The sequence below is a fragment of the Macaca nemestrina genome, chromosome 20 (assembly GCF_043159975.1).
Source record: "Macaca nemestrina isolate mMacNem1 chromosome 20, mMacNem.hap1, whole genome shotgun sequence".
NCBI classification, from domain to species: domain Eukaryota; kingdom Metazoa; phylum Chordata; class Mammalia; order Primates; family Cercopithecidae; genus Macaca; species Macaca nemestrina.
In genome coordinates, this window is record NC_092144.1 from 7,657,278 (window position 1) to 7,684,482 (window position 27,205).

Here is a 27,205-nt window from a genome sequence, read left to right on the forward strand (position 1 = left end):
TGACCTTGTGATCCGCCTGCCTCGGCCTCCCAAAGTTCTGGGATGACAGGCGTGAGCCACTGTGCCCGGCCAACCAGAGGTTTCTTTAGAGGTTTCATCACATAGGAGTGAAGGATGATTAACTCCATTTCCAACCTTCTTCCCCTTCCTGGAGAATGGGACTGAAAGCTCCTAGTTTCTAATCAACAGCTTGGTCTTGCTGGTGACCAGCCCCCACCCAGAAGCCCACCAAGAGTCACCTCATTAGAATAAAAGATGTCCCCATTACCCAGGAAACTCCAAGGGATCCAGAGCTCTGTGTCAGAAACAGAATTCAAAGACCAAACATTAGCACAAAAGGCCAGGCGCGGTGGCTCACGCCTGTAATCCCAGCACTTTGGGAAGCTGAGGCAGGCAGATCACGAGGTCAAGAGATCAAGACCATCCTGGCTAACATGGTGAAACCCCGTCTCTACTAAAAATACAAAAATTGACTGGGCATGGTGGCGGGCACCTGTAGTTGCAGCTACCTGGGAGGCTGAGGCAGAAGAATCACTTGAACCTGGGAGGCGGAGGTTGCAGTGAGCCGAGATTGCACCACTGTACTCCAGCCTGGCAACAGAGCGAGACTCTGTCTAAAAAAAAAAATCAGCACAAAAGATTCTAGCACTCCTATTACTCAGAAACTCATAAGGGTTTTAGGAGCTGTGTGCTAGGGACTGGAGGTAGAGACCAATGCATATCGTTGCTATTATTTCACAGCCATCAATTTCACTTCGGCCTAATTGCTTCTGCAGGACTGTGAGCCGACTCATTTCTGGGATCCATCGGCACAGGAGGGGCCAGATCTTTCTCCGCTAAAACCATTGCCCTACAGACCCAGCTGTCCCCACGCCTCTGTTTTTCGGGTCAAGTCTTAATCCCTGCACCTAGGTTGGTCCTCCCTCTCCACCCCCACCACCTCCTGTCCCTCTGGCAACTGGAAAGAGAGAATTGACCTGATTTTAAGCCTTTTGCCACTCCAGAGACCGGCGTCAACCCTGGGCAGCCAGTGTCTCTTGTAGAGAAGACTTAGGATACCTCTCTCACTTGCTGTTTCTTGCCACCCACCCTGAGCCATCCCAGTGTGTCCCTCTGGGTCCCTGCAAAACTCTAGTCAGTTCAAGGATGCCCCTCCCAGGTTATGCTTTTCTATAACTTTTAAATAAACCTCGGGGAGTGATGGAGTCATTCCTGCCTGTTATGTTTCATGATGAGGTGCAAGTTGCTGCTGCCCCCCCCTGGGGTGAAGCCAATGCGATCTTTGCCACCCCAAGCTCTCCTAACAGACAGCTCTCGAGGGGCCAAGAAGTAGCTGCTGGCTGCAAATTGCACTTCCCAGCTGGTGACCTTGAAACAATTGGTCACTCTCTGGTACCTCTCAGCTTGTCTGTAGAATAAGGGTCACTGCGCTCGCTCTGCTTAGATTCCAGGGCTGTGGTGAGTCCAGCTGATGGACACAGAAGCCCTCTGCAAGCTCTTATGGGCTGCCTGGAGGCCACTGGTAAGTCAGGTGGGCCAGGAGTGGACCAAGGACAGAGCTCTGGTGCCAGGCGCTAGTGACAATTCTGCAGGTGGAGGCCTGAGTCACCACCCGATGATGCTGTCTTCGGTCCTTGGCAACCTGAGTTTCCATCACAACAGAGAATGATCTGGATGAAAACCAACACACATTGGCTGGGCACAGTGGCTCACATCTGTCATCCCAGGACTTTGGGAGGCTGAGGTGAGTGGATCACCTGAGGTCAGGAGTTCAAGGCCAGCCTGGCCAATATGGTGAAACCCCATCTCTACTAAAAATGCAAAAATTAACCAGGCGTGGTGGCGGGCGCCTGTAATCCCAGCTACTCGGGAGGCTGAGGCAGGAGAAATGTTTGAATCCGGGAGGCAGAGCTTGCAGTGAGCCGAGATCACACCACTGCCCTCCAGGGTGACAGAGCGAGAGTCTGTTTCAAAAAAAAAAAGGAAAACCAAGCACATCATCTCTTAGGGGACACCCTGGTGGTTTGGGGTCAGGGACTGGGATGAAGTTGCAGAAGAAATGCAGTCACGTTCAGTGTTCAGGCTCCACCGCACACTATGTGGGTGATCCAGACAGGTTCCACAAGCTCTCTCAGCCTCAATTTTGCCCCCCTGGGAAATGGGGGTGATAATACTGCCTGCCTCATAGCGCTTTATTGGGGACCAAATACACTGTGATGTGTAACATGTACAGCACACAGTATATGCTGTGTATTTATTAACACAATGAATATCCTGGCCATTGGAGTTCCCCCGGAACCAGGAAGGGTAGTGTGGGGGCTGATGGCCCGGGAACATGCCCACCTTTTTTTTTGAGACAGAGTCTCCCTGTGTCACCCAGGCTGGAGTGCAATAGCACAATCTCCGCTCACTGCAACCTCCACTTCCCAGGTTCAAGCGATTCTCCTGCCTCAGTCTCCTGAGTAACTGGTATGACAGGCATGCACCACCAACCCTGGCTAATTTTTGTATTTTTAGTAGAGATGGAGTTTCACCAAGTTGGCCAGGCTGGTCTTGAACTCCTGACCTCAAGTGATCCACCCGCCTCGGCCTCTCAAAGCACTGGGGTTTTAGGCATGAGCCACTGCACCTGGCTGCCCAACTTCCTCCCCTTCCCTCGTCTTTTTTCTTTTCTTTAGTGGAGTCTTGCTCTGTTGTGTAGGCTGGAGTGCAGTGGCATGATCTTGGCTCACTGCAACCTCCACCTCCCGGGTTCAAGTGATTCACCTGCTTCAGTCTCCCAAGTAGCTGGGATTACAGGCGCCCACCACCACGTGTGGCCTTTTTTTTTTTTTTTTTTTTCCAGTAGAGGCAGGGTTTCACCATGTTGGCCAGGCTGGTCTCAAACTCCTGACCTCAGGTGATCTGCCCACCTCGGCCTCCCAAAGTGCTGGGATTACAGGTGTGAGCTACCGCACCCCATCAGGTCACCCAACTTTCAACCTGGCCTGACCTTGGCCAAGGTGTTTAACTTCTCCAAGCCTCAGTTTTCCCTGTAGAACGGGGATGGTAATAGCATCTATCCCGTGAGGTTGTAGTGGCAACCAAAGTAGTCAATCATCCTAAAATACTTAGACACTCACGCCTGCAATTCCAGCACTTTGGGAGGCCAAGGCAGTAAGATCACTTGAGCCCAGGAGCTCAAGACAAGCCTGGGCAATATAGGGACACCCCTATCTCTGTTTTTTTTGTTTTTCTTTTTGAGACGGAGTCTTGCTCTGTCGCCCAGGCTGGAGCACAGGCACGATCTCGGCTCACTGCAAGCTCCGCCTCCTGGTTCACACCATTCTCCTGCCTCAGGCTCCCGAGTAGCTGGGACTACAGGTGCCCGCCACCACGCCCAATTAATTTTTTGTATTTTTAGTAGAGACAGGGTTTCACCATGTTAGCCAGGATGGTCTCGATCTCCTGACCTCGTGATCTGCCTGCCTCGGCCTCCCAAAGTGCTGGGATTACAGGCGTGAACCACCGCGCCTGGCTGGGACACCCCCATCTCTAAGAAAAGTAAATTTTAGGCCAGGTGTGGTGGCTCACACCTGTAATCCCAGCACTTTGGGAGGCTGAAGCAGGAGGATCATGTGAGCTCAGGAGTTTGAGACAAGCCTGGACAACATGGTGAAACCCCGTCTCTACTAAAAATACACAAATTAGCCAGGTATCGTGGCACACACCAGTAGTCCCAGCTACTTGGGAGGCTGAGGCACAAGAATCATTTGAACTCGGGAGGTGGAGGTTGCAGTGAGCCAGGACTGTGCCACTGTAGTCCGGCCTGGGTGACAGGGTGAGACTCTGTCTCAAAAAGAAAGAGAAAGAAAAAGAAATTTTAAAAAATTAGCTGGGTGTAGTGGCGTGCACCTTTGCTCCCAGCTACTTGGGAGAGGCTGAGGTGGGAGGATTGCTTGAGCCTAGGAAGCGGTGACCACAGTGAGCCATGATCGCGCCACTGCACTCCAACCTAGGCAACAGAGCAAGACCCTGTCTCAGAAAAAATAAAAAAAAAAATTGGAATGGTGTTTGGTATGCAGTACCTGATCAGGAAGCATGAGTCGTTATTACCAGTCTGGGGAGCCCACAAGGCCTTCTACTTCCCCAGGCATGAGATCTGCCTCGCCCAGCCCGAGGGCAGGATCTGCTTACTTCAAGAACTTGCCAACGGGCAGGCAGACTTAACCCAAAATAACTTTATTATCGTCTCCACTTTGATATAAAAGCATTCTCCAAATGGAGGGCAAATGCGGCAAGTCACGTGGGGTCTGGGCCCCCTGCACACCCTTCTGCTCCGAGGGATAAGCCCTGTGCCCACCCCAGTTGCCCACTGCCATGTCCTGCCAACCCCCCCACCAAACCAGGGCAAGCCAAAGTGCAGTACAGAAGTGAAAGCCTGAGATTGACCAGACACGGTCACCACAGGGCCTCTTCCTGACCTTGGCTGTGGGGCGGGGGGTGCACATTGCAGCTTCTTCTTGTCTCCAGGAAAGACTGAGTAACTGGGGGTCCCCCGGGGCTGGCACAGAGGTCTGGGCAGAGGCCGGGCTCGCCTGAGGTTGACGTGTAGCATTTCACTCTTCCTGAGTTTCGGGGTTCCACCTGATCAGCTGTCACTGCTGGGGATCAGTCCTTCCCAGTTCCAGAAGCTCCCTTCTCTGGACAGCTGAGGCCCATTGAGGCTCCTCCAACTAAAGCAACTGCAGCTGCACCTTCAGCCGCAAGGCCTGGCCCCGTGGCCCTGGCTGCCCCTCTGGCTGGACACCCCAGGGTCCTGCCACGTTGCTCACCACCTCCAGCTGGTAGGTTCCAGGCCTCGGCCGCCTCCGCCCCAGCTGCAGGGAGCTGAAGCCACGGAGGTGACGCATGCGGAAGAAACCTTGCTCATTTCCGCGGGCAATGACGTAGCGGACCCGGCCCTCCAGACCCTCCAGGGCCGGCCGGAGCTCCACGATGCGCTTGGCCCGGCCCAGGTGTGAGAGGTTCAGACCCAAGGTCAGCAGGGCCTCGGAGTCAAGGGTGGCCAGGCTCACCTGGGAAGAAAGGCCAGGTGTGTGGTCAGAGCCCACAATAATCCAGATGTGGAGTGGGTAGGGGGTCCTGGGATTGTGGCCAAAGAGGAGATTTTGGCCAGTCTCTAAAGTGAAGGAAAGAGCCATAAAAAGGAATGAAATCATGTCATTTGCAGCAATGTGGATGCAGCTGGAGGTCATTATCCTAAGCTAATTAATGGAGAAACAGAAGACCAAATATGGCGTGTTCTCAGTTATAAGTGGGAGCTAAAAATTACTTACCCGTAGACACAAAGATGGGAAGAACAGACAATAGGACTACTAGAGCAGGGAGAGAGGGAGGGAGACAAGGGTTGAAAAATGACCTATTGGGAGGCCAGGCGCGGTGGCTCACGCCTGTAATCCCAGCATTTTGGGAGGCCGAGGCAGGTGGACCACAAGGTGAGGAGTTCAAGACCAGCCTGACCAATACGATGAAGTCCTGTCTCTGCTAAAAATACAAAAATTAGCTGGGCATAGTGGTGGGCGCCTATAGTCCCAGCTACTTGGGAGGCTGAGGCAGGAGAATCGTTTGAACCCGGGAGGTGGAGGTTGCAATGAGCTGAGATCACGCTACTGCACTCCAGCCTGGGGGACAGAGCAAGACTGTCTCAAAATAATAAATAAATAAATAAATAAATAAATAAATAAATAAATAAATAAATGGAAAACTACCTATTGGGAACTATGTTCACTGCTTGGATGAGGGATCAGCAGAAGCCCAAACCTCCTCATCATCCAATATACCCATCTATTAATAACAAACCTGTACCCTCTGAATCTAAAACGAAAAACAGGCTGGACACAGGGGCTCACGCCTATAATTCCAGCACTTTGGGAGGCTGTGGCAGGAGCTGAGGCCAGGATTTCTTTGTTTCTTTCTTTTCTTTTCTTTTTTTTTTTTTGAAATGGAATCCCGTTCTGTTGCCCAGGCTGGAGTGCAGTGACATAATCTCAGCTCACTACAACCTCTGCCTCCCAGGTTCAAGTGATTCTCCTGCCTCAGCCTCCCAAGTAGCTGGGATCACAGGTGCCTGCCATCGCGACTGGCTAATTTTTGTATTTTTAGTAGAGACGGGGTTTCGCCATGTTGGCCAGGCTGGTCTCAAACTCCTGGCCTCAAGTGATCCCCTCACCTCGGCCTCCCAAAGTGTTGGAATTACAGGCATGAGCCACCATGCCCGGCCAAGGCCAGGATTTCAAGGACAGAAGGCAACATAGTGAGACCTCATCCACCCACAAAAAGTGAAAATAGTGCTGGTGTGCGTCTGTAGTCCCAGCTACTTGGGAGGCTGAGGCGGGAGGTCCCAGGAGTTCGAAGCGGCAGTGAGCTGTGATCACACCTCTGCACTCCAGCCTGGGTAACAGACTGAGACCCTGTCTCAAAAATATATACATGTGTTTATTAGGCACCCACTGAATTCCTGGCAATCTTTGAGGCACTGGAGGTTCAGCAATGAGCAGATAAAACTCCTTCCCCTCAGGGAGTTTACCTTCTAGTAAAGCAAAGCAGATAGTAAACAAATACATGGAAAACGTAAAAGTGACAAGATGTGCTATGAAAAAACATGAAGTTGGCTGAAGGCCAAGGTGGAGAGATCGCTTGAGCCCAGGAGTTTGAGACCAGCCTGAGTAACATGGTGAAACCCCGTCTCTATTAAAAATACAAAAAATTAGCCAGGTGTGGTGTTGCATGCCTGTAGTGCCAGCTACTGGGGAGGCTGACATGGGAGGATCCCTTGAGCTCAGGAGTTCAAGCTGCAGTGAGCTATGATTGCACTGCTGCATTCTAGCCTGGGTGACACAGTGAGACCAGGCTCCCCGAAAAAAAAGAAATTGATTTTAAAAATCAATAAATAGGCTGGGCGCGGCGGCTTATGCCTGTAATCCCAGCACTTTGGGAGGCTGAGGTGGGCGGATCACGAGGTCACGAGATTGAGACCATCCTGGCTAACATGGTGAAACCCCGTCTCTACTAAAAATACACACAAAAAAATTAGCCAGGCAAAGTGGTGGGTGCCTGTAGTCCCAGCTACTCAGGAGGATGAGGCAGGAGAATGGCATGAACCTGGGAGGCGGAGCTTGCAGTGAGAGGAGATCACACCACTGCACTCCAGCCTGGGCGAGAGAGCAAGACTCCGTCTCAAAAAAAAAAAAAAAAAAAATCAATAAATAGGGTGGGCACGGTGACTCATGCCTGTACTTCCAGCACTTTGGGAAGCTGAGGTAGGTGGATCACTTGAGCCCAGGAATTTGAGACCAGCCTGGGCAACACAGTGAACCCTGTCTCTACAAAAAGTACAAAAATTAGCTGGGCAGGCGTGGTGGTACACGTGCCTGTGGTCTCAGCTACTTGGGGGATTGAGGTGGGAGGATTGCTTGAGCCCAGGAGTTCAAGGCTGCAGTGAGCTAAGATTGCGCCACTGCATTCCAGCCGGGATGACAGAGTGAGACCTTGTCTCAAAAAAAAAAGAAAAAAAAAAAAAGGAATAAAAAATAAAGTGAAGAAAAATACTGCTTCCCTTGGCATCTCAAGTCTGGTTCTTCATCCGCAAGGCCAGTGGTCAGCTGGATCTGTAGACTCAGTGGCATAAGGCTGAGGCTGCTTCTGAGAGAGGCAGGGGGACAGCCACTGTTACACACTACAGATCCCTAGTCTCAGGTAAGGGACCTTGCTCAGACCCCTGCCAGCCTGGGCCAAGGGAATCAAAGATTTGCTCTCAGAGACCCAGCAGCCAGGGGATTATTCAGATGACATTGGGACCCAGAGCCCTAAGGTCACTCAGAAGCATCTTGGGATGGTTGGTGTTAGGAACAAGGGCCTTTCCGCAGAAGCCAGCCCCTAAAAGAATGCCAGAGCTGACAGAGAAACGGGATGCCAAGCAGGGGCAGAGAGGACAGCGTAAAGGACCAGACAGAAGAGCCGCCTGATAGCTTCCGCTGTGCTTCCTGCATCTGGCTCTCTTTGAGAGCCCCCTGTGTGCCAATGACAAACCCTTCTTTATTTAAGCTCCTCTGAAGTGCCTTCCTGGTCTTGGCAGCTGGACAGGGCCCTGAATAAGACAGCGAGCCTCAATGGCAGGCTACCCCAGGGCTGGGTGACGTATCCAATCCCACAGAAAGTCATCTGTGTTTTCTTTGCCTTTGTTTTGGGGAGCACTGTGTTGGTTTGGCCTCATTTACATGCCGATGGAGTGTTTTGCTGTTGCATTCAAGTGAAAGTTATTCCTGTTCCCCAGCCCCTCAATTCCGGAGATCTCAGGCCTTCTTCCCACGGAATGTTAAGACTTATGCTCTTACCGACACCTGCTGGCAGTTAGTGGGTATTGCAGGCAAAGGCACAACATAGCCGTATTTTTGAGACAGGGTCTCAGTCTGTCACCCAGGTTGGAGTGCGGAGGTGTGATCACAGCTTACTGCCGCTTTGAACTCCTGGGTTCAAGTAATCTTCCCGCCTCAGCCTCCCAAGTAGCTGGGACTACAGGCACATGCCACCATAGCTGGCTAATATTTTTACTTTTTGTAGGTAGAGGGGGTCTCACCATGTTACCCAGGCTGGTCTCAAAATCCTGGCCTTGGTTGGGCACAGTGGCTCACACCTGTAATCCTAGCAGTTTGGAAGGCTGACGTGAGCTGATCACTTGAGGCCAGGAGTTTGAGACCAGCCTGGCCAACATGGTGAAACCCCATCTCTACTAAAAATATAAAAATTAGCCCTTCTCTGTCTTGATCTGCTTGTGCCCTGGGACCCTGACAACCACTCCACTCACTCTTATTGAGTACCAAGGGGTGTCAATACAGTAGTAAATCCTACAGACACAGTTCTGCCCTTATGAAGTCTACAGAAAATACCAGTAACTATGGGATAATATATACATCCACAGTTTTTCCCAGCAAGGGGGAAAAAATAACTAGAGGGGAAAAGGGCCTTTCAGTAATACAAAGTAATACACTCACATTTTATCTAATATAGAAAGCCTCTCAAGCCCAATAACTGTATCCCATTTCTCACTTTGTTTTTCCCCGTAGCACTTATCATGTATCATATTTGTCATGTGTTATAAAATATGATATGTTTTACATGTTGATTTCTTGTGTGTCTCCCTTTTAGAATATCAGTCTCACAAGGGCAGGTGTTTTTGTTGTTGTTTTTGTTCGCTGTTGCTCCATTACAGTGCCCAGCAGCGGTATTCAGTAAAATCCATGGAGTGAAGAAGCTTCGTCCTAAATGTCTGCAGTGGGGGTGAGCTTGGGGTAATGGTTTCCATGCTCAATGATAATTGTTTGGGAAACAATGTAAAGTGGTGGCTTCAGAAGGCAGAGGGGCCCAGGATGGCTGGCCATGGATGCCAAGGCTGCTTGTAAAGAGAAGTCCATGTGCCATAGCCATGGAATCTCTGAACCTCCATGTTCAAGTTCTGTAACTTGGGCATGTGCCCTAACCTCTCTGAGCCTCAGTTCCTCCATCTGTAAATTTGGGATAATAGTGGCATCTAGACCGGGTGCAGTGGCTCATGTCTGTAATCCCAGCACTTTGGGAGGCTGAGGTGGGCAGATCACCTGAGATCAGGAGTTCAAGACCAGCCTGACCAACATGGAGAAACCCCGTTTCTACTAAAAATACAAAATTAGCTGGGCGTGGTGGTGCACACCTGTAATCCCAGCTACTCGGGAGGCTGAAGCAGGAGAATCGCCTGAACCCGAGAGGCAGAGATTGCGGTCAGCTGAGATTGCGCCATTGCACTTCAACCTAGGCAACAAGAGCAAGACTTCGTCTCAAAAAATAAAAAATAAATAAAAAAATAGTGGCATCTACACCTCCCAGCGTTGTCATAAACATTGAGAGGCTGTGAACACAGAGCACTTGGAGTGATACCTGCATACAGCAGGTGTTGAATACATTTTTGGCTTTCAGATCCCTTGGGTGATGGCTGCAGGACTGACCCGTAGTCAGGGACTCTTCAGTTGAGGGGCAAGCAGCTGGCAGCTGTGGCAAAACTGCCCTCTCTGCACACCTTGATGGGGTGGCCCGAGGGGGCAGGAGGGACGGAGGCATAGGCCTGCCCTACGGCTACCGAGTGGTGTGTTGAAGATCCCTGAGATTCCTAGAGACAAGGCAGGTTCAGGAACTCCAGGAGCACCTCAGGCACAAGAGCGGTACAGGGCAGATGCTGAGTGGGTATAGGTTGGGGTCCTGAGGCTCCTAAGGGGAGCCTTTGCTGGAGTCCCCAGAGAAAAGACTCGCCTCCCCAAGGCTCAGACAGGGAAGGGGCTTGGGCTTAACTTGGGCTAAAGGTTTGTGAGAACAGCCCAGAGGAATGCACAGAAGAGCTGAGATGGGCAGAGCTGTGGCACAGAGGCCACTTAGGGCCCCATTGGAACTAAATCCCAAAAGGGTCCCAAGGGAGGGCTTCACCAACTAGGAGGTGAGGAGGTGACAGATTCCAGGGTGCAGGCAGGGTTGGAGGGGCCCGGGTATGTCCCCACATCCAAGTGCCTTTATAAACGGGACCCAGAGAGAGCGTCACAGCCCGGCCAGGTTCTGTTTGGAAGATGCCTGACTTGTCACCAGGAGTGAGGTAGAGTGCTCAGGAGATGTGTCCCCCAGAGACCCCCCAAGAAAAATCCCAGGGCTGAGAAAGCACGAGAAGATCCCAAGCCAGCACATGACATGGGGAACCTGCTAGGATGTGGAGCCTGGTGCTCCTTCTTGGGAGGCTGACATGACTAAGTCGGGTCCACAGCCTCTTTCCTACACTCACCCGTTCCCTGGCCACCCCCGCCCAGTGCAGCACCCATGTCACCTGGTGGTCCCTGTGGGCACTGCGTCGTGGCCGGTCCCGGGCAGAGAGGCCGTTGATCTTGCATTCGTAGCAGGCTTCAGTCGAGAGCAGCTCCTCTTTGTCCGGGGCGTCCTGGGGTCCGGGGCTGAAGCCCAGGCCGAAGACACAGTGCCTGCAACAGGATGAGCCGGGTGGGGGATTTCAGAGGTAGGCTCATGGGACCTCCCCAGCCACCTCGCTCCACCCGCATACTCTTTTCTGAGTCATGCTGCAGATGCCCACGCACACATGTGCCTCTAAGCATGTGCTGGTGTGACTCCGTGTGCATGAGTGTGTGTGCACCACATAAGGGTGTGCATGTGAGTCCCTTGGTTCACCTGGGCATAGGTGTGAACACAGGAGTGAGAGGACAGGCACAGGCTGGGATGGACAAATGGACATTAGCATACCCGGGGCGTGTGCGTGTGCCAACCTGTGTGTTCACATGGGGAATATCTCATGTGGGCACATGTGTGCTTGTAGGAATGTGTGAATCTCCCTGAGTGTGCCTGGGGCGGGGGGTGTGTATAATGTGAGCACTCATAGACAGCTGATGCGTGCCTCCTCACCTGTGCAAACCAGGATGTAGCAATGGCACAGTGCCCCCAGGGATGCGGGCATGCATGAGCCTGAGTGCACACTTGGACATGCGCGCACGCGAGCACACACACACACACGTGTGCATGCTGGGATCTGTAAATGCACGAGGGTGCCCACGCATACTGGTACGGGTGTGTGCCATGTGGACAACTGCATGTTAGTGGTGTGAGCCTGTGTGTGCACAGATACAGGTGCCACTGTAACTGTGTGTGTCCAGGACTCTGTGCATATGTGGGTAAATGCCTGCATGCATGGGCAGAAGGAGCTCTTCTGGTAAATTCTTGGCATGCACAAAGCCCCGTGTGTGTGCGTGTGTATGCATGGATGCTTGCAGGGCATGGAGTCTGTTCACCCCACTCCAGCCTCTCACCCTTGCCCAGCCCGGAAGAAGCCTTGAGGACAGCCACACAGGAAGCCACCAGGAGTGTTGGCACAGCTGTAGCTACAGGGGCCACGCCGTCCGGCGCACTCATCCACATCCTGGCAGCCCCCAAGGGTCTGATCAAAGTCAAAGCCAGAGGGGCAGACGCAGCGGAAGCCACCAAGAGTGTTGCGACAGAAGGCGCTCCCGCAGGTCGGGGGCGACAGGGCACACTCATTCTCATCTGTGGGAGGAAAGGAGGAGGAGAGGGAGGACACAGAGATGGGGCAGGGCAGCCTTCTCACCCCCAGAGCCCTCCACCTGAAATGCTCTCTGTTCAGAGCCCAAGTCCAATGTCAAAGCCTCCAGCAACCTGGCAGTGAGCCCTGAGACTAGATCGGCCCCATAGCCCCGCTGCCCCAAACCCTGTGGTTCTCCTTCACTGCATCTCTCAACACTTCCCCTAAACCCCAAAGTGTGGGATGATCTAGAACAAGCTTTCTCACCCTCAGTGCTACGGACATTTGGGGCCGGATCTTTCTCTAGGGAGGAGCCGTCCTTGCACTGTGGGACGATGAGCAGTACCCCTGGCCTCCACCCACTTGATGCCAGGAAAATCCATTTGCCTCCAATTGTCTGTTTAGAGCTGGGAGTTTCACTCTGTTGCTCAGGCTGGAGTGCAGTGGTGCAACCATAGTGCACTGTAGCCTTGACCTCCTGGGCTCAAGGGATCCTCCTGCCTCAGCCTCCCAAGTAGCTGGGACTACAGGTGTGCACCAATATGCCTGACTAATCTTTTAACTTTTTGTAGAGATGGGGGTCTTTCTATGTTGCCTAGGCTGGTCTCGAACTCCTGGCCTCAAATGATCCTCCTACCTCAATATCCCACAAGAATGAACTACCACGCTGGATCCCAGTTGTGATGATCAAAAATGTCTCCCAGACACTTCAAAATGTACTATAGGGGATGAAATGGTCCTCTGTTGAGAACCTAGTTAGGGGTCTAATTTATTCCTGTTTCCTTTGCTAGACTGAACAACTCAAGGCAGAAATGGTTTTTCAGCTCACTTCTGCATCTGAGCTCAGGGCCTAGTGAAAGGCAGGTCCTTGGCAAACAGTTGGGGAAAGAATGAATGAGTCAGTACAGAGCGGAGGAGACAAGTTGAGGAAGAGTTGCCAGCAAAGGCCGATGGTCTGTGGGATCCCCAAGATCCCCAGCGGACAAGCACCTTGCCTCGGGGGGCAGGGTCACGTGGTGTGGGAAGCCCGAGAACTTAGCTAAAGACCCACCATGAGAGACAAAAGGAGAGGGCAGAGAAGGCAGTGCCTGTGAGGCAGTGGGAGAGCAGGGACAGCCACATCACCAAGGCCACAGGAGAGAGTGTCCAGGAGGGGCAGACTGTGGTGCCCAGAGTAGTGGAGGTAGAAGATGGAGGCCAAGGAGAGGTCTCAAGAGAGAGCAAGTGGGCCTGAAAATGGTAGAGGGTGAAAGCTGCACTGTAGCGGAGGAATGAAAAGAGCAGTGAAACGGGCTGCCAGGAGGTCCTGGAGCAGCCAGAAGAAGGGGGAAGGTTGCGGGGCAGAAGGCTAGCTCCCCAAATAAAGGGCCTCTGCAACAGCTATGACAATGATATAGCATTCACACCTCCATCTCCCCTTGCAGCATCCATAGCAGACATCAGTAATCACACTCATGGCAGACATCACTAATCAATCACAGCACTCTTTCCCTGTGATAACAGAATTGCAGACTTCAGGTCTCAGAATCTTTCTCAACTGAGTCCTCCAGGCCACCATGCCCTAAGGAATGAACTCAGACACTTTTCCATGCTTATTCTGCTGCACCTTGACTCCCCAGCAGTGGGGAACTCACTACCTTCTGGGCTAGCCTGTTCAATCTTTATATAATTGAGCTTGTCACAACATCTTGCAGGGTAGTGTCTGTTAGTCGCCTGCTCTGAGCAGATTCTGGTGGGGGCCCCCGGCTTCTTCCCAGCCCCTTCCACTCACCCACACACTGGGCCCACTGGGAGTGCTGGGTGAAACCCTGGGGGCAGCCGCAGCGGTAGCCCCCTAGCTGGTTCTGACAGCCGTGCTGGCAGCGGTGGGGTCCATCACATTCATTCACATCTGAGACAGAGAGAGGGAGAGAGGGTTTACCAGACGGCTCTCAGGACCAACACCCCCAAACACTAGACCCCAGCCAAAGCTGGGCTATACCTTCACAGCCATGGCCTGAGCTGTCCAGGGTGAAGCCTTGGTGGCATTCACAGCGGAAGCTGCCCGGGGTGTTGTGGCAGTGCCCGCGGGCACCACATGGGCCAGGCTGGGCTGAGCACTCATCATTGTCTGCAGAGGAGAGAGATTGGGCAGGGTTGCTTGCTGGTTAAGGAACTCGTGTCAGGTGACACAATGCCAGTCCCACCACTGTGTGGCTTCAGGCAAGTTGCTCACCCTCTCTGTGCCTATTTCCCACGCTGTGAAATGAGATCTGTAACAGTTCCCGACTCACAGAATAGACGCCAATCTTTGAGATCCTGCACATAAAGAATCTCATCTCCACTGCCTTGAAGCTGTGTGTCCTTGGGCAACTTACCTACCTTCTCTGTGCCTCGATGTCCTCAGCTGTAACATGGAGATGATAATGTCTACCTCACTGCATTTTTGTGTGTGTGCGAGAGAGAATTAAATTAACTTAATCTTTTTTTTTTTTTTTTTTTTTTTTTTTTTTTTTTGAGACGGAGTCTTGCTCTGTTGCCCAGGCTGGACTGCAGTGGCCGGATCTCAGCTCACTGCAAGCTCCGCCTCCCGGGTTTACGCCATTCTCCTGCCTCAGCCTCCCGAGCAGCTGGGACTACAGGCGCCCGCCACCTCGCCCGGCTAGTTTTTTGTATTTTTTAGTAGAGACGGGGTTTCACCGTGTTAGCCAGGATGGTCTCGATCTCCTGACCTCGTGATCCGCCCGTGTCGGCCTCCCAAAGTGCTGGGATTACAGGCTTGAGCCACCGCGCCCGGCCAACTTAATCTTGTAAAAGACTTAGGGCAGTGCCTGGTAAAAGAGTAAAAGATAAACAAAGCTTCTTTTCCTTCTCCCATGGAAAAATGACATTGGGTTGCCTGTTGAGTTTTGTTCTCATAGAAACCTGACAATAGTATGAGGTCAGCCGGTGCTATGGACTGAATGTGTCTCCAAAATCCTATGTTGAAGCCCCAACCCCCAGTGGGATGGTATTTGGAGATTAGGTGTTTGGGAGGTGATCAGGGTTAGAGAAGGTCATGAGGGTAGGGCTTTTATGATGAGAATAGTGCCCTTATAAGAAGAGACACCAGAAAGCTTGCTCTGTCTCCCTCAAGTGAGGACACAGCAAGAAGGCGGCTGTCTGCAAACCAAGAAGAGAGCCCTCACAGAACCAATCATGCTGCCACCTTGATCTTGAACTGCCCGGCCTCCAGAATTTAAAAAAAAAAAAATCTCTGTAGTTTAAGCCACCCAGCGTATGGGTTGTCCGTGTCTCTGTGTGTGTGTGTGTGTGTGTGTGTGTGTGTGTGTGTGTGTGTGTGTGTGTGTGTAAGCTATTGTTTTACACTGAATAGTCTGTGAACATCTTTCTATGTCTTTAAATAGTCTTACTATTCTTGGGGGCTGGTTACAGTGGCTCATGCCTGTAATCCCAGTGCTTTGGGAGGCCTAGGGAGTGGATCACCTGAAGTCAAGAGTTCGAGACCAGCCTGGCCAACATGGTGAAACCCCATCTCTACTAAAAATACAAAAAAAAATTTAGCCAGGTGTGGTGGTACACACCTGTAGTCCTAGCTACTAGGGAGGCTGAGGCAGGAGAATCGCTTGAACCCGGGAGGTGGAGGTTGCGATGAGCTGAGATTGTGCCACTGAACTCCAGTCTGGGTGATTGACAGAGAGAGATTTCATCTCGAATATATATATACACACACACATATTTTTTTTCTTACTATTCTTATTTGCATAATTTTAAATGGCCACCACAGCTTCACTTGGTGTGCATTTGCTCTGCTTCATTTAACCAACTGTTAATTTTCTTTTTTTTTTAGATAGGATCTCATTCTGTCTCCTGGGCTGGAGTGAAGGGGCACAATCTCAGCTCACTGAAACCTCCACCTCCTGGGCTCTGGTGATCCTCCCACCTCAGCCTCCTGGGTAGCTAGGACTACAGGTGCACAAGACTATGCCTGGCTAATTTTTGTATTTCTCGTGGGGACTACATTGTCCACTATGTGCCCCAGGCTGGTCTCAAACTCCTGGGCTCAAGAGATCCTCCCGCCTCAGCCTCCCAAAGTGCTGGGATTACAGGTGCAAACCACTGCACCCAGCCCAGTTTTTGGATTTGAATTTGCTAAATCCTACACTTGCAGTCTATGGTTTGTTTTTTTTTTTTTTTTTTTTTTTGAGACGGAGTCTCGCTCTGTCGCCCAGGCTGGAGTGCAGTGGCGCGATCTCGGCTCACTGCAAGCTCCGCCTCCCGGGTTCACGCCATTCTCCTGCCTCAGCCTCCCGAGTAGCTGGGACTACAGGCGCCCACAACCGCGCCCGGCTAATTTTTTGTATTTTTAGTAGAGACGGGGTTTCACCGTGGTCTCGATCTCCTGACCTTGTGATCCGCCCGCCTCGGCCCCCCAAAGTGCTGGGATTACAGGCGTGAGCCACCGCGCCCGGCCAGTCTATGGTATTTTGTTATGGCAACCTCAGCTGACTAAAATGGTCAGGTTGCTACGATGGTAGGAGAGCATTGGTACAATGGCCAGAGAGCATTGCTACAAAGGTAGGAGCCCATGACTGGTATATTGCATTTGAACTGGGATTTTGGGGAATGAACAACAAATTCCTGGTAGAAAACCTTGCTTTTGGCTTCCTTGAGTACAGAGATTCTTGACTCCAAGCATATATCTGTGGAGATGTAGAGTCTCTCTCGGGGCCACGCACAGTGGCTCATGCATGTAATCCCAACATTTTGGGAGGCCAAGGTGGGCGGATCACCTCAGGCTGGGAGTTCGAGACCAGCCTGGCCAACATAGTGAAACCCCGTCTCTACTAAAAATACAAAAATTAGCTGGATGTAGTGCTGCATGCCTGTAATCCCAGCTACTCAGGAGGCTGAGGTGGGAGAATTGTTTGAACACAGGAGGCGGAGGTTGCAGTGAGCCACGATCACACCACTGCACTCCAGCCCGGGTGACAGAGTAAGACTCTGTCTCAAAAAAACAGAAACAAACAAAAATTGAATATCTCTTGGGAACAACAGACATGGGAACATGAAGCTTCTAAGTAGGAGTGGCTCCTGCAGCTGCCTGAGCTGTCACTTGAGGGGCCACAGAGAATAGGTCTACACTCTGGCCAGAAAGAAATGTCTGGCACAGCCAGACACTGTGGCTCATGCCTGCAATCCCAGCACTTTGGAAGGCTGAGGTGACCAGATTGCTTGAGCCCAGGAGTTTAAGAGCAGCCCGGGCAACATGGCAAAACCCTGTCTCTACAAAAAATACAAAAATTCGCCGGGCATGGTGGTGCACACCTATAGTCCTAGCTACTTGGGAGGCTGAGGCAGGAGGATCGCTTGAACCTGGGAGGTGAGATTGCAGTGAGCTGAGATTGCACCATTGCAATCTCCAGCCTGGGCAACAGAGCAAGACTCCATCTCAAAAATTAAAAACAGAAATGTCCGCCACCACCCACAATTTCTTTCCCTTACATCTAGCAAAGCAAACCAAGAGTCAGGCTGGCCTACTGTGGTCATGTAGTTTGCTCTTCTATTAATAGTTTAGTCATCAGCAAATGGGAACACCCTGGGACAAAATCCAAGCCATTGTCTGTTGTATCAATAAAGTTTTATTGGCACACAGACACGGTCTTTCATTTATGTATCTCTCCGGTTGCTTTGATGCTACCACGGCAGAGTCCAATCATAGTGACAGAGACCATCTCAATTATAAAGCTGAAAATATTTACTTCTCTTGAGCCCTTTACAGAAAAGGTTTGTTGACTTTTTTTTTTTTTTTTTTTGAGGTGGAGTCTCGCTCTGTTGCCCAGGCTGGAGTGCAGTAGCCGGATCTCAGCTCACTGCAAGCTCCGCCTCCCAGGTTCACGCCATTCTCCTGCCTCAGCTTCCCAAGTAGCTGGGACTACAGGCGCCCGCCACCACTCCCGGCTAATTTTTTGTATTTTTTAGTAGAGATGGGGTTTCACCGTGTTAGCCAGGATGGTTTCGATCTCCTGACCTTGTGATCCGCACGTCTCGGCCTCCCAAAGTGCTGGGATTACAGGCTTGAGCCACCGCACCCGGCCAGGTTTGTTGACTTTTGATCAAGTTGAGCCTCACACCACTACCTGCCTGGCTGAGAACTTAAACTCTTTTCTAGTGAGAGTCATGTGTGAGCTTGCTCCATAGATGGTACCCATGGGATGCATGGCCCTAGTCCATGCAGCTGCTCACACATCCAGTGAAAACTTTACTGGTTTTTTTTGTTTGTTTGTTTTTAATAGAGATGGGATCTCACTATGTTGCCCAGGCTGGTCTCAAACTCCTGAGCTGAAGCAATCCTCCTGCCTCAGCCTCCCAAAATGCTGGGATCACAGGTGTGAGCTGAAAACTTTACTGTTGCAGAAAAAGTGAAATGCATCTTGTTTCAAGAGTCTTTGTTCAAATGTTCTCTCTCTCTCTTTCTCTCGCTCTCTCTTTTTTTTTTTTTTTTCCGAGAAAGAGTCTTGCTCTGTCTCCTGGGTTGGACTGCAGTGGCATGAACATTGCTCACTGCAGCCTCAACTTCCTGGGTTCAAGAGATCCTCCCACCTCAACCTCCTGAGTAGCTAAGACTACAGTCAGGTGTCACCACCTCTAGCTAATTTTGTATTTTTTGTAGAGATGGAGTCTTGCCGTGTTGCCTGGGCTGGTCTCGAACTCCTGGCCCTAAGCCATTCTCCCAAAGTGCTGGGATTACAGGTATGAGCCACAATGCCCAGCCAAATGTTCTCTTTTGGTGACACTTCACCTGATCCCTCTCTTAAAACTGAAGCCCTGGCCGGGCGTGGTGGCTCAAGCCTGTAATACCAGCACTTTGGGAGGCCGAGACAGGTGGATCACAAGGTCAGAAGATTGAGACCATCCTGGCTAACACGGTGAAACCCCGTCTCTACTAAAAAATACAAAAAACTAGCCGGGCGAGGTGGCGGGCGCCTGTAGTCCCAGCTACTTGGGAGGCTGAGGCAGGAGAATGGCGTAAACCCGGGAGGTGGAGCTTGCAGTGAGCTGAGATCCGGCCACTGCACTCCAGCCTGGGCGACAGAGCGAGACTCTGTTCCAAAAACAAAAAACAAAAAACAAATCACAACCGAAGCCCTCTCTGGAGGCTGAGGTGGGAGGATCACTTGACACCAGGAGTTTGAGGCTTCAGTGTGCTATGATCACATTTGTGAATAGCCACTGTACTCAAGCCCGGGCAACAGAGTCGTGAAGAGAATCCATCTCTAAGAAACAAAAAACAAAAACAAAAACAAAATCCAGGTGTGGTGAGCCTGTAGTCCCAAGTACTAGGGAAGCTGCAGTGGGAGGATTGCTTGAGCCCAGGAATTTGAGGTTTCAGTGCACTGTGATCATATCACATATTCCAGCTTGGGTGACAGAGCAAGACTCCATTTCTATAACAAACAAACGAACAACACAACACAACCAAAACCCAACAACAAATCTCTCCCTGCATCCCAAAACAACCCTGCGGTCCTCTCCTTTCCTGAACTCCTGCTTTTATTTTTTCTTTCTTTCATGACACGCATCACCTTTGAGCACACTATTCTGTTAATTTTTTGTTTGTTTGTTTTTGAGACAGAGTCTTGCTGTGTCCCCCAGGCTGGAGTGCAGTGGCACAATCTTGACTCACGGCAACCTTCACCTCCCAGGTTCAAGTGATTCTCTTGCCTCAGCCTCCTGAGTAGTTGGGATTACAGGCGCCACCACCACGCCCAGCTAATTTTTGTATTTTTAGTAGAGACAGGGTTTTGTCATGTTGGCCAGGCTGGTCTCGAATTTCTGTCCTCAAGTGATCTGCCAGCCTCAGCCTCCCAAAGTGATGGGGTTACAGGCATGAGCTACCACCCCCAGCCACACCATTCTGTTAGTTTCTTGTTATGTCTGCTTCTAGTCTGATTCTGTGCCAGAAGGAAAGTTCCATGACGAAAGAGTCTTGCCTCTTATGTTTGTTGCTGTACCCCCAGGGTCTATAACAGGGCCCGACAAACCATTTCTGTTTCTGTAACAGGCTCTGTCCCAAGACTCTTCTCTGCCAATATAGTGCAAAGCAGCCACAGGTGATTGTAAGCAAGTGGGCTTGGCTGTGTGTCAATAAAACTTTATTAACAAAAGCAAGCAGGGGGCCGCGCTTGGCTGGCAGGCTGGAGTTTGCCACCCTTTGGTCTGGAGCACTGCCTGGTACACAGTAGGTGATGTCTGGGCAGATTAGTTGGAGCATGAATGGCGCCACCCTTGACTAGGCTCTGCCTTTGGGGAAGATTGGGTTCCCTGGGAGCCACAAGACACTAAGAAACAATGATGGTAACAGATGCTCTTGTGACTTTAGCTGTGGAACTGATTTCCTCTTGGGACTATGTGAGACCTGGGATTTCAGGAGCACTCTGGGGAGGCTCTGGGAGGGAGACCCAGCAGGCACTTGTCAGGGGGAAGGCAAGGTGCCATGAACCAAGGCCAGAGGGCCTCTCTCCTCCCAAAGGAGAGGAAGGAGGTTCTAGATGCCTCCAGGAAGCAAGCACTGAGGAAGTAAGGACTTTGTTCTGATCACCCCCACGTTCCCAATGTCCAGTAGATGTTGGGTGCTTTTTTTTTTTTTTTTCTGAGACAGAGTTTTGCTCTTGTTGCCCAGGCTGGAGTGCAGTGGCGTGATCTTGGCTCACCACAACCTCTGCCTCCTGGGTTCAAGCGATTCTCCTGCCTCAGCCTCTCGAGTAGGTGGGATTACAGGCACCTGCCACCATTTCAGGCTATTTTTTTTTGTATTTTTAGTAGAGACGGGGTTTCACCATATTGGCCACGCTGGTCTTGAACTCCTGACCTCAGGTGATCCGCCCGCCTTGGCTTTCCAAAGTGCTGGGATTACAGGCAAGAGCCACTGTGCCCGGCCAACTTGATATTTTCTTGGTGAGCAAAATAACTAAGGCTGGGGTTGTGCATCACCTCCCGGTGAGGGGCAAGGGTCACTCACCGAAGCAGGCCTGGTGGCGCTGGGTGAAGCCGGGTGGACAGCGGCAGGAGAAGGCGCCCACAGTGTTGACACAGAGGAACTGACAGTTGTGCTGCCGGGAGGTGCATTCGTCCAGGTCTGCAGCACAGATAGTCCAGCAGGCTCAGGGCAGGGCCCAGTCGGGGGTTAGGGGCTTCCCTTGCCACCTCCAGGCAGAGGGATGACAAGAGAAAGATCCCGGAGATGGTGCTTGACTCCATGCAGATGGGAGGGGGTGAGATTGCAGGGGACAGGAGCAGGACCCTAGAGTGCATGCAGTGGCGGGAGTGGGGGAGAGTTGAAAGGACATCACCTTTGCAGGTCCTGCCATCCTCCTCCAGCAGGTAGCCTCGGGGACAGCTGCATAGGAAGCTGCCCTTCGTGTTTTTGCAGAGGAACGTACACCACTTGGGGACCTGGCTGCACTCGTCCACATCTAGGGAAGGACAGTGGGGTGTGGTGGGGCGGGGTTAGACAGACATTCCCTGGGGGTGTTCAGGGACTGGGGTCTCCACCCAGACCTGGACCATCCGGAATCTGTGGACTTACATAGGAATTAACACTTTTTCTGCAAAAAGCCAGATGGTAAACACATTTGGTTTTGCAGGCCACATCGTCTCGGACACAACTACTCCATGTGGCCTTTGTACCAGCAAAGCAGCCACTGAGGGTAAGCAGACAAATGTGTATGGCTGTGTGCTAATAAAACTTTATTGACAAGAACAATTGGAGGGCCAGATTTGACCCTCAGGCTGGGGTTTGCCTCCTGCTGACTTAGATGTACACTTGCTACAAAACGTAACTGAAAAATCTCAGGATGTGCAAAATAAAAGAAACAACAGCAGGAAAGTGGCCCAAATGGGATGGGGGTAGGAGAAGGAAAGGATGCTCCCTCCCTCCCTTCCTTCCTTCCTTCCTCTCTTTCTTTCTTGAGACGGACTCTTGCTGCATCACCCAGGCTGGAATGCAGCGGTGCAATCTCGGCTCACTGCAACCTCCGCGTCCCATGTTCAAACAATTCTCCTGCCTCAGCCTCCCAAGCAGCTGGCATTACCGGCACATACTACCACACCTGGCTAATTTTTTTCTTTTTCTTTCTTTTTTTTTAGTAGAGATGGTTTCACAATGTTGGTCAGGCTGGTCTCAAATTCCTAGCCTCAAGTGATCCTCCTGCCTCAGCCTCCCAAAATGTGCTGGGATTACAGGCATGAGCCACCTCACCTGGCGTTCTTTCCCTTCCTTCCTCTCTTTTCTTTCTTTCTTTTTTCTTTTCTTTCTTTCTTTTTTCTTTCTCCTTTTTCTTTCTTTCTTCCTTTCTTTCTTTCTTTCTTCCTTCCTTCCTTCCTTCCTTCCTTCCTTCCTTCCTTCCTTCCTTCCTTTCTTTCTTCTTTTCTTCCTTTCTCTTTCTTTTCTCTCTTTCTTTCTTGACAGAGTCTCACTCTGTTGCCCAGGCTACAGTGCAGTGGCATGATCTCAGCTCACTACAACCTCTACTTCCCGGGTTCAAACGATTCCCCTGCCTCAGCCTCCCAAGTAGCTGGGATTATAGGCGTGCAGAAGTACGTGCAGCTGATTTTTGTATTTTTAGTACAGATGGGGTTTCACCATCTTGGCCAGGCTGGTCTTGAAATACTGGCTTCAAATGATGTGCCCACCTTGACCTCCCAAAGTGCTGGGATTATAAGCATGAGCTACCATGTGTGGCCAGGTTTTTTTTTTTTTTTTTTTTTAGACAGAGTCTTGCTGTGTCGCCCAGGCTGGAGAGCACTGGCATGATCTCAGCTCACTGCAACCTCCACCCCTCCAGGTTTAAGCAATTCTCTGCCTCAGCCTCCGAAGTAGTTGGGATTATGGGTTTACCGGCGCGTGCCACCACGCCTGGCCAATTTTTTTGCATTTTCAGTACAGACGGAGTTTCACCATCTTGGCCAGGCTGGTCTTGAACTCCTGACCTTGTGATCCACCCGCCTCGGCCTCCCAAAGTGCTGGGATCACAAGCCAACACGCCCGGCCTTCTTTTTCATTTTTTAAGAGACAGGGTCTCACTCTGTCACCCAGGTTGGACTGCAGTGGCGCAATCACAGCTCACGGAAGCCTCAGACTCCTGAGCTCAAGCAGCCTCCCCAAGTAGCTGGGGCTACAGGCGCATGTTGGACTACAGGCCACCATTCCTGGCTAATTTTTTTTAGTGATGGGATCTTGCTATGTTGCCCGGGCTGGTCTGAAACTCCTGGCCTCAAGTGATCCTCCCACCTCGATCTCCCAAAATACTGGGATTACAGTGGCGGGCCATCGCACCTGGACCTCAGTTGTCTGTATGGTTCGGGCACCACTTTGTAAATGAAACCCTAACATTGCAAACCGCAAAGTCTCAGGGAAGTTGTGGTCAGGGGCTGTGTAGGAGGTGGCCGGGCTGGGCCAAGGGTGCAGGTGCAGAGGGCTGGGCTCACCCAGGCAGGTGGTAGCAGTAGCATCTGGTGTGTACCCGGCCTGACAGTGGCAGCGGAAGGAGCCGAGGCTGTTGATGCACTCTCCATGGACACACAGGTGAGCAAGCATACGGCATTCATCTACATCTGGGGAAAAGCAGGGCGCAAATGGGGCTGGCTGGCCGCCTTGGGCCATCGAGGCATGTCTCCTTCTCTCTGGCCGCAGCCATCTCCTCGGAGCAAAGTCCAGCCTGCCTTCCACACCCGCCACTGCACCCCAGCCCACGTGGACCCCATCCTCAGGCTGCGGATGACACCTGAGCCCGCAGGACAAGCCCATGAAGCTTCCCAGGGAGGGGGACACACATCCACCTCCCCCGGCCTCAACAGCGACACCTCCTCAGTGCACCAACATGCACAACAGAGACACACAGTGCATGCAACATGACACAACAACCACACACCTGACGCTCCTGCAGAAACATGGGAACATACACCCACACTCAGGGACTCCCGCATCTCCCCCCAGACACACCCCCAGAAAGCCATTTCCTCCCCAGTCCTATTGATGTCACTGCTGGTCACACAGATAACCCATCTCACTCTCAGTGACACACTCAGTGAGACATGCTGATGTCCCCACACTGGCTCACACGCACTCACACACTTGCCCTTGTACCCTCACCCAAGCCCACAACACACAGGCCACCTCCCAAAGTGCTGGGATTACAAGCGTGAGCCACTGTGCCCGGCCTATTTTGTTTTTGTTTTTGGAGACAAAGTCTCGCTCTGTCGCCCAGGGTGGAGTGCCGTAGCACTATCTTAGCTCATTGCAGCCCCAAATTCCTGGGCTTAAGCTTAAGCAATCCTCCAGCTTCAGCCTCCCAAAGTGCTGGGATGACAGGTATGCCACTGGGAGGCAGAGGTTGCAGTGAGCTGAGATTGCACCACCATACTCCAGCCTGGTAACAAAGCAAGACTCTGTCTCAGAACACACACACACACACACACATTGACTCACACACCTGCTCCCTCAGCCCCTCGAGTTCTTCCACACATATGGAGCACATGTACTGGTTCTCATATCTGCTAGCACAAAGACACACACACACACACACACACACACACATTGACTCACACACCTGCTCCCTCAACCCCCCGAGTTCTTCCACACATATGGAGCACATGTACTGGTTCTCATATCTGCTAGCACAAAGACACACACACACACACACACACGCACACACACAGAGTGGCTCACACATTCTAGCACCTGCTGTAGTACAGACGCATGACCCTGAGCAAATTCCCCCGCTTCTTGCCCCCCTGAGGGTCCTGAGGGCATGGGCACCCACCTCGGCCCTCAGCAGTGTAGCCTGAGCCGTGGGGGCACAGCTTCCTGTAGGCGGAGGTGCCAGGCAGGGGACAGAGCTCGCAGCGGGGCCCCCAGCCCCGACCACCCCCACAGCAGCACTCGGCCCTGGTGACAGCCTCGCTGCTGCTGGACAGAGCCTGGCACATAGCCTGCAGCACCTCGGCAAAGCAGGGCCCCTGCCGGATGTCTGCGGAGAACAACAGGAAAGCCAAGGGTCACTCCAGGAGGCCGGTTTGGGGGCAAAGACTGATCTTAGTTTGGGGCAAGCTGTTCTTTGGGGATGTTGGGAATAGGGGTGTCCAGGAGGGAGCTAGATACACAGGACAGATGGCTGGGGTTAGTTCCCAGGAAGTGGGAGATCTGGGGAAGGCTGGTTCCAGGGTGTGGCACCAGTAAGGTTGGAGGAGGTGTGGAGAAGGCCTCCCACTCTTCCAGGATTTAACAGAAGGGACAGAGGGAAGAGGGACAGCGGGGGAGCACTGGACGTGTGTGTCCAGATTAGCTCAGCAACCCCCTGGGTCGCCCCTCAGTGCCCCAGGCCCCTTGGGGAGCTCCCAGGCAGTGGGAGGGACAGGTAGTGGGGAAACAGGCAGTGGGGGGACAGGCAGTGGGGGGAACAGGCAGTGGGAGGGACAGGCAGTGGGGGAGACAGGCAGTGAGAGGGACAGGCGGTGGGAGGGACAGGCGGTGAGAGGGACAGGCGGTGAGAGGGACAGGCGGTGGGGGGGACAGGCGGTGGGGGAGACAGGCGGTGGGGGGAACAGGTTGTGGGGGGGACAGGCAGTGGGAGGGACAGGCAGTGGGGGGACAGGCAGTGGGAGGGACAGGCAGTGGGGGGACAGGCAGTGGGGGGACAGGCAGTGGGGGCCACATGGTAGGTGGGGGCATCCACTGTGCGTGGCCAGCCACACTCACCGTGGCACTCAGTACGGGTGGGGCTGGGCTGGAAGCCCTCATCACAGTCGCACCGGAAGCTGCCCTCGGTGTTGACGCAGCGGCCATTGACACAGAGGTCAGGCTGAGCGCGGCATTCATCGTCATCTGAGATGGGAGGGATGAGGCAGACCGGGGTGTGGGGTAGGCCACAGGCAACCTGTCTCTTCCACAGCCCCAAAGGGCCCCTTTGGGTCTGCCCAGGCCCTCTTGCTTATTTTTATTTTAATTTAATTTTATTAATTTATTTTTATTTTTATTATTTTCTATTTTGAGACAGAGTCTCACTCCGTCACCCAGGCTGGAGTGCAATGGCACCATCTCAGGTCACTGCAACCTTTGCCTCCTGGGTTCAAGCAATTCTCCTGCCTCAGTTTCCCAAGTAGCTGGGATTACAGATGCCCGCCGCCTTGCTCAATTAATTTTTTTTTAATTTATTATTTTTTTTAAATTGTTGGTAGAGACGGGGTTTTGTCATGTTGGCCAGCCTGGTCTTAAACTCCTGACCTCAGGTGATCTACCCGCCTTGGTTTCCCAAAGTGCTAGGATTACAGGCGTGAGCCACCGTGCCAGGCCTTATTTTTACTTTTATTGTTTTTGGAGATGGGGTCTCGCTCTGTTGCCCAGGCTGGAGTGCAGTGGCACTGTCCTAACTTATTGCAACCTCAAATTCCTGGGCTCAAGCGATCCTCCCGCCTCAGCCTCCCAAAGTGCTGGGATGACAGTTATGAGCCACTGTGCCTGGTCCGACCCTCTTGCTTCCACAAGGGGTTCCCTACACCCCTGAAGCTCCAGTACCCCCATACCTGTGCAGCCCTCCCCGGAGCCAGGCAGGGGCCGCATGCCTGGGGGACAGACGCACACGAAGGTACCGATGAGGTTCTTGCACTCCATGCCCCGGGCGTGGCAGTCCTGCTGACCATCTGCACACTCGTCCACATCTTCGGATGACCAGGGACAGATGGTCAGCCAAGGCCAGGCACCCCACGGCTGTGGGGACCTGGATTCCACCCTACGTCAGCCCTGGTGGGACCTGAGTAAATTCCCTGCAGGCCCTGTCAGGTGTCCATCCCTCCTAGGAAGGGAGCCTAGGAGGCTCCTGCCCAGCCCCAGCTTCCAAGAAGCTAAGGGAATCAGGAATTGTCCCACAAAGCTTGCATCCCCTGCCCACGTCAGAGTCTGTGAGTCTGCTCCTGGCCCCTGGAACACTGACTCTGAAACAGCCCCACAGACATTGAGTCCCAGACCAGGGTCTCCCACCCTTGACACTGTGAAATTTGGGATAGGAAAGCTCTCTGTGGTGGGTGGCTGTTCTGTGCGCATTGCAGGATTCTTTTTTTTTTTTTTTTTTT

General features: G+C 52.2%; 2 protein-coding genes across 8 annotated transcripts in view; one reads left to right on the forward strand and one right to left on the reverse strand.

The window, feature by feature from the left end:
* The window catches only part of LOC105483630 (C-C motif chemokine ligand 25), a 48,595-nt gene extending 47,386 nt beyond the window's left edge, over positions 1-1,209 (forward strand). For all 7 annotated transcript variants that reach the window (XM_071085969.1, XM_071085966.1, XM_071085967.1 and 4 more), the window contains one exon: positions 777-1,209. In XM_071085969.1, the coding sequence (XP_070942070.1) occupies positions 777-784 (8 nt within the window). In that variant the 3' untranslated portion in view covers positions 785-1,209. The remainder of the gene's footprint in view (positions 1-776) is intronic.
* Positions 1,210-4,205: 2,996 nt separating this feature from the next.
* LOC105486985 (fibrillin 3) overlaps positions 4,206-27,205 on the reverse strand; it is an 86,725-nt gene continuing 63,725 nt past the window's right edge. Inside the window, exons 53-63 of the mRNA XM_071088161.1 lie at positions 26,660-26,794; positions 25,836-25,961; positions 24,901-25,107; positions 23,567-23,692; positions 21,430-21,552; positions 21,099-21,215; positions 14,079-14,207; positions 13,869-13,988; positions 11,868-12,102; positions 10,880-11,030; positions 4,206-5,057 (exon numbers count right to left, since the gene is read on the reverse strand). Coding sequence (XP_070944262.1) covers positions 4,716-5,057; positions 10,880-11,030; positions 11,868-12,102; positions 13,869-13,988; positions 14,079-14,207; positions 21,099-21,215; positions 21,430-21,552; positions 23,567-23,692; positions 24,901-25,107; positions 25,836-25,961; positions 26,660-26,794 — 1,811 coding nt within the window. The 3' untranslated portion in view covers positions 4,206-4,715. The remainder of the gene's footprint in view (positions 5,058-10,879; positions 11,031-11,867; positions 12,103-13,868; positions 13,989-14,078; positions 14,208-21,098; positions 21,216-21,429; positions 21,553-23,566; positions 23,693-24,900; positions 25,108-25,835; positions 25,962-26,659; positions 26,795-27,205) is intronic.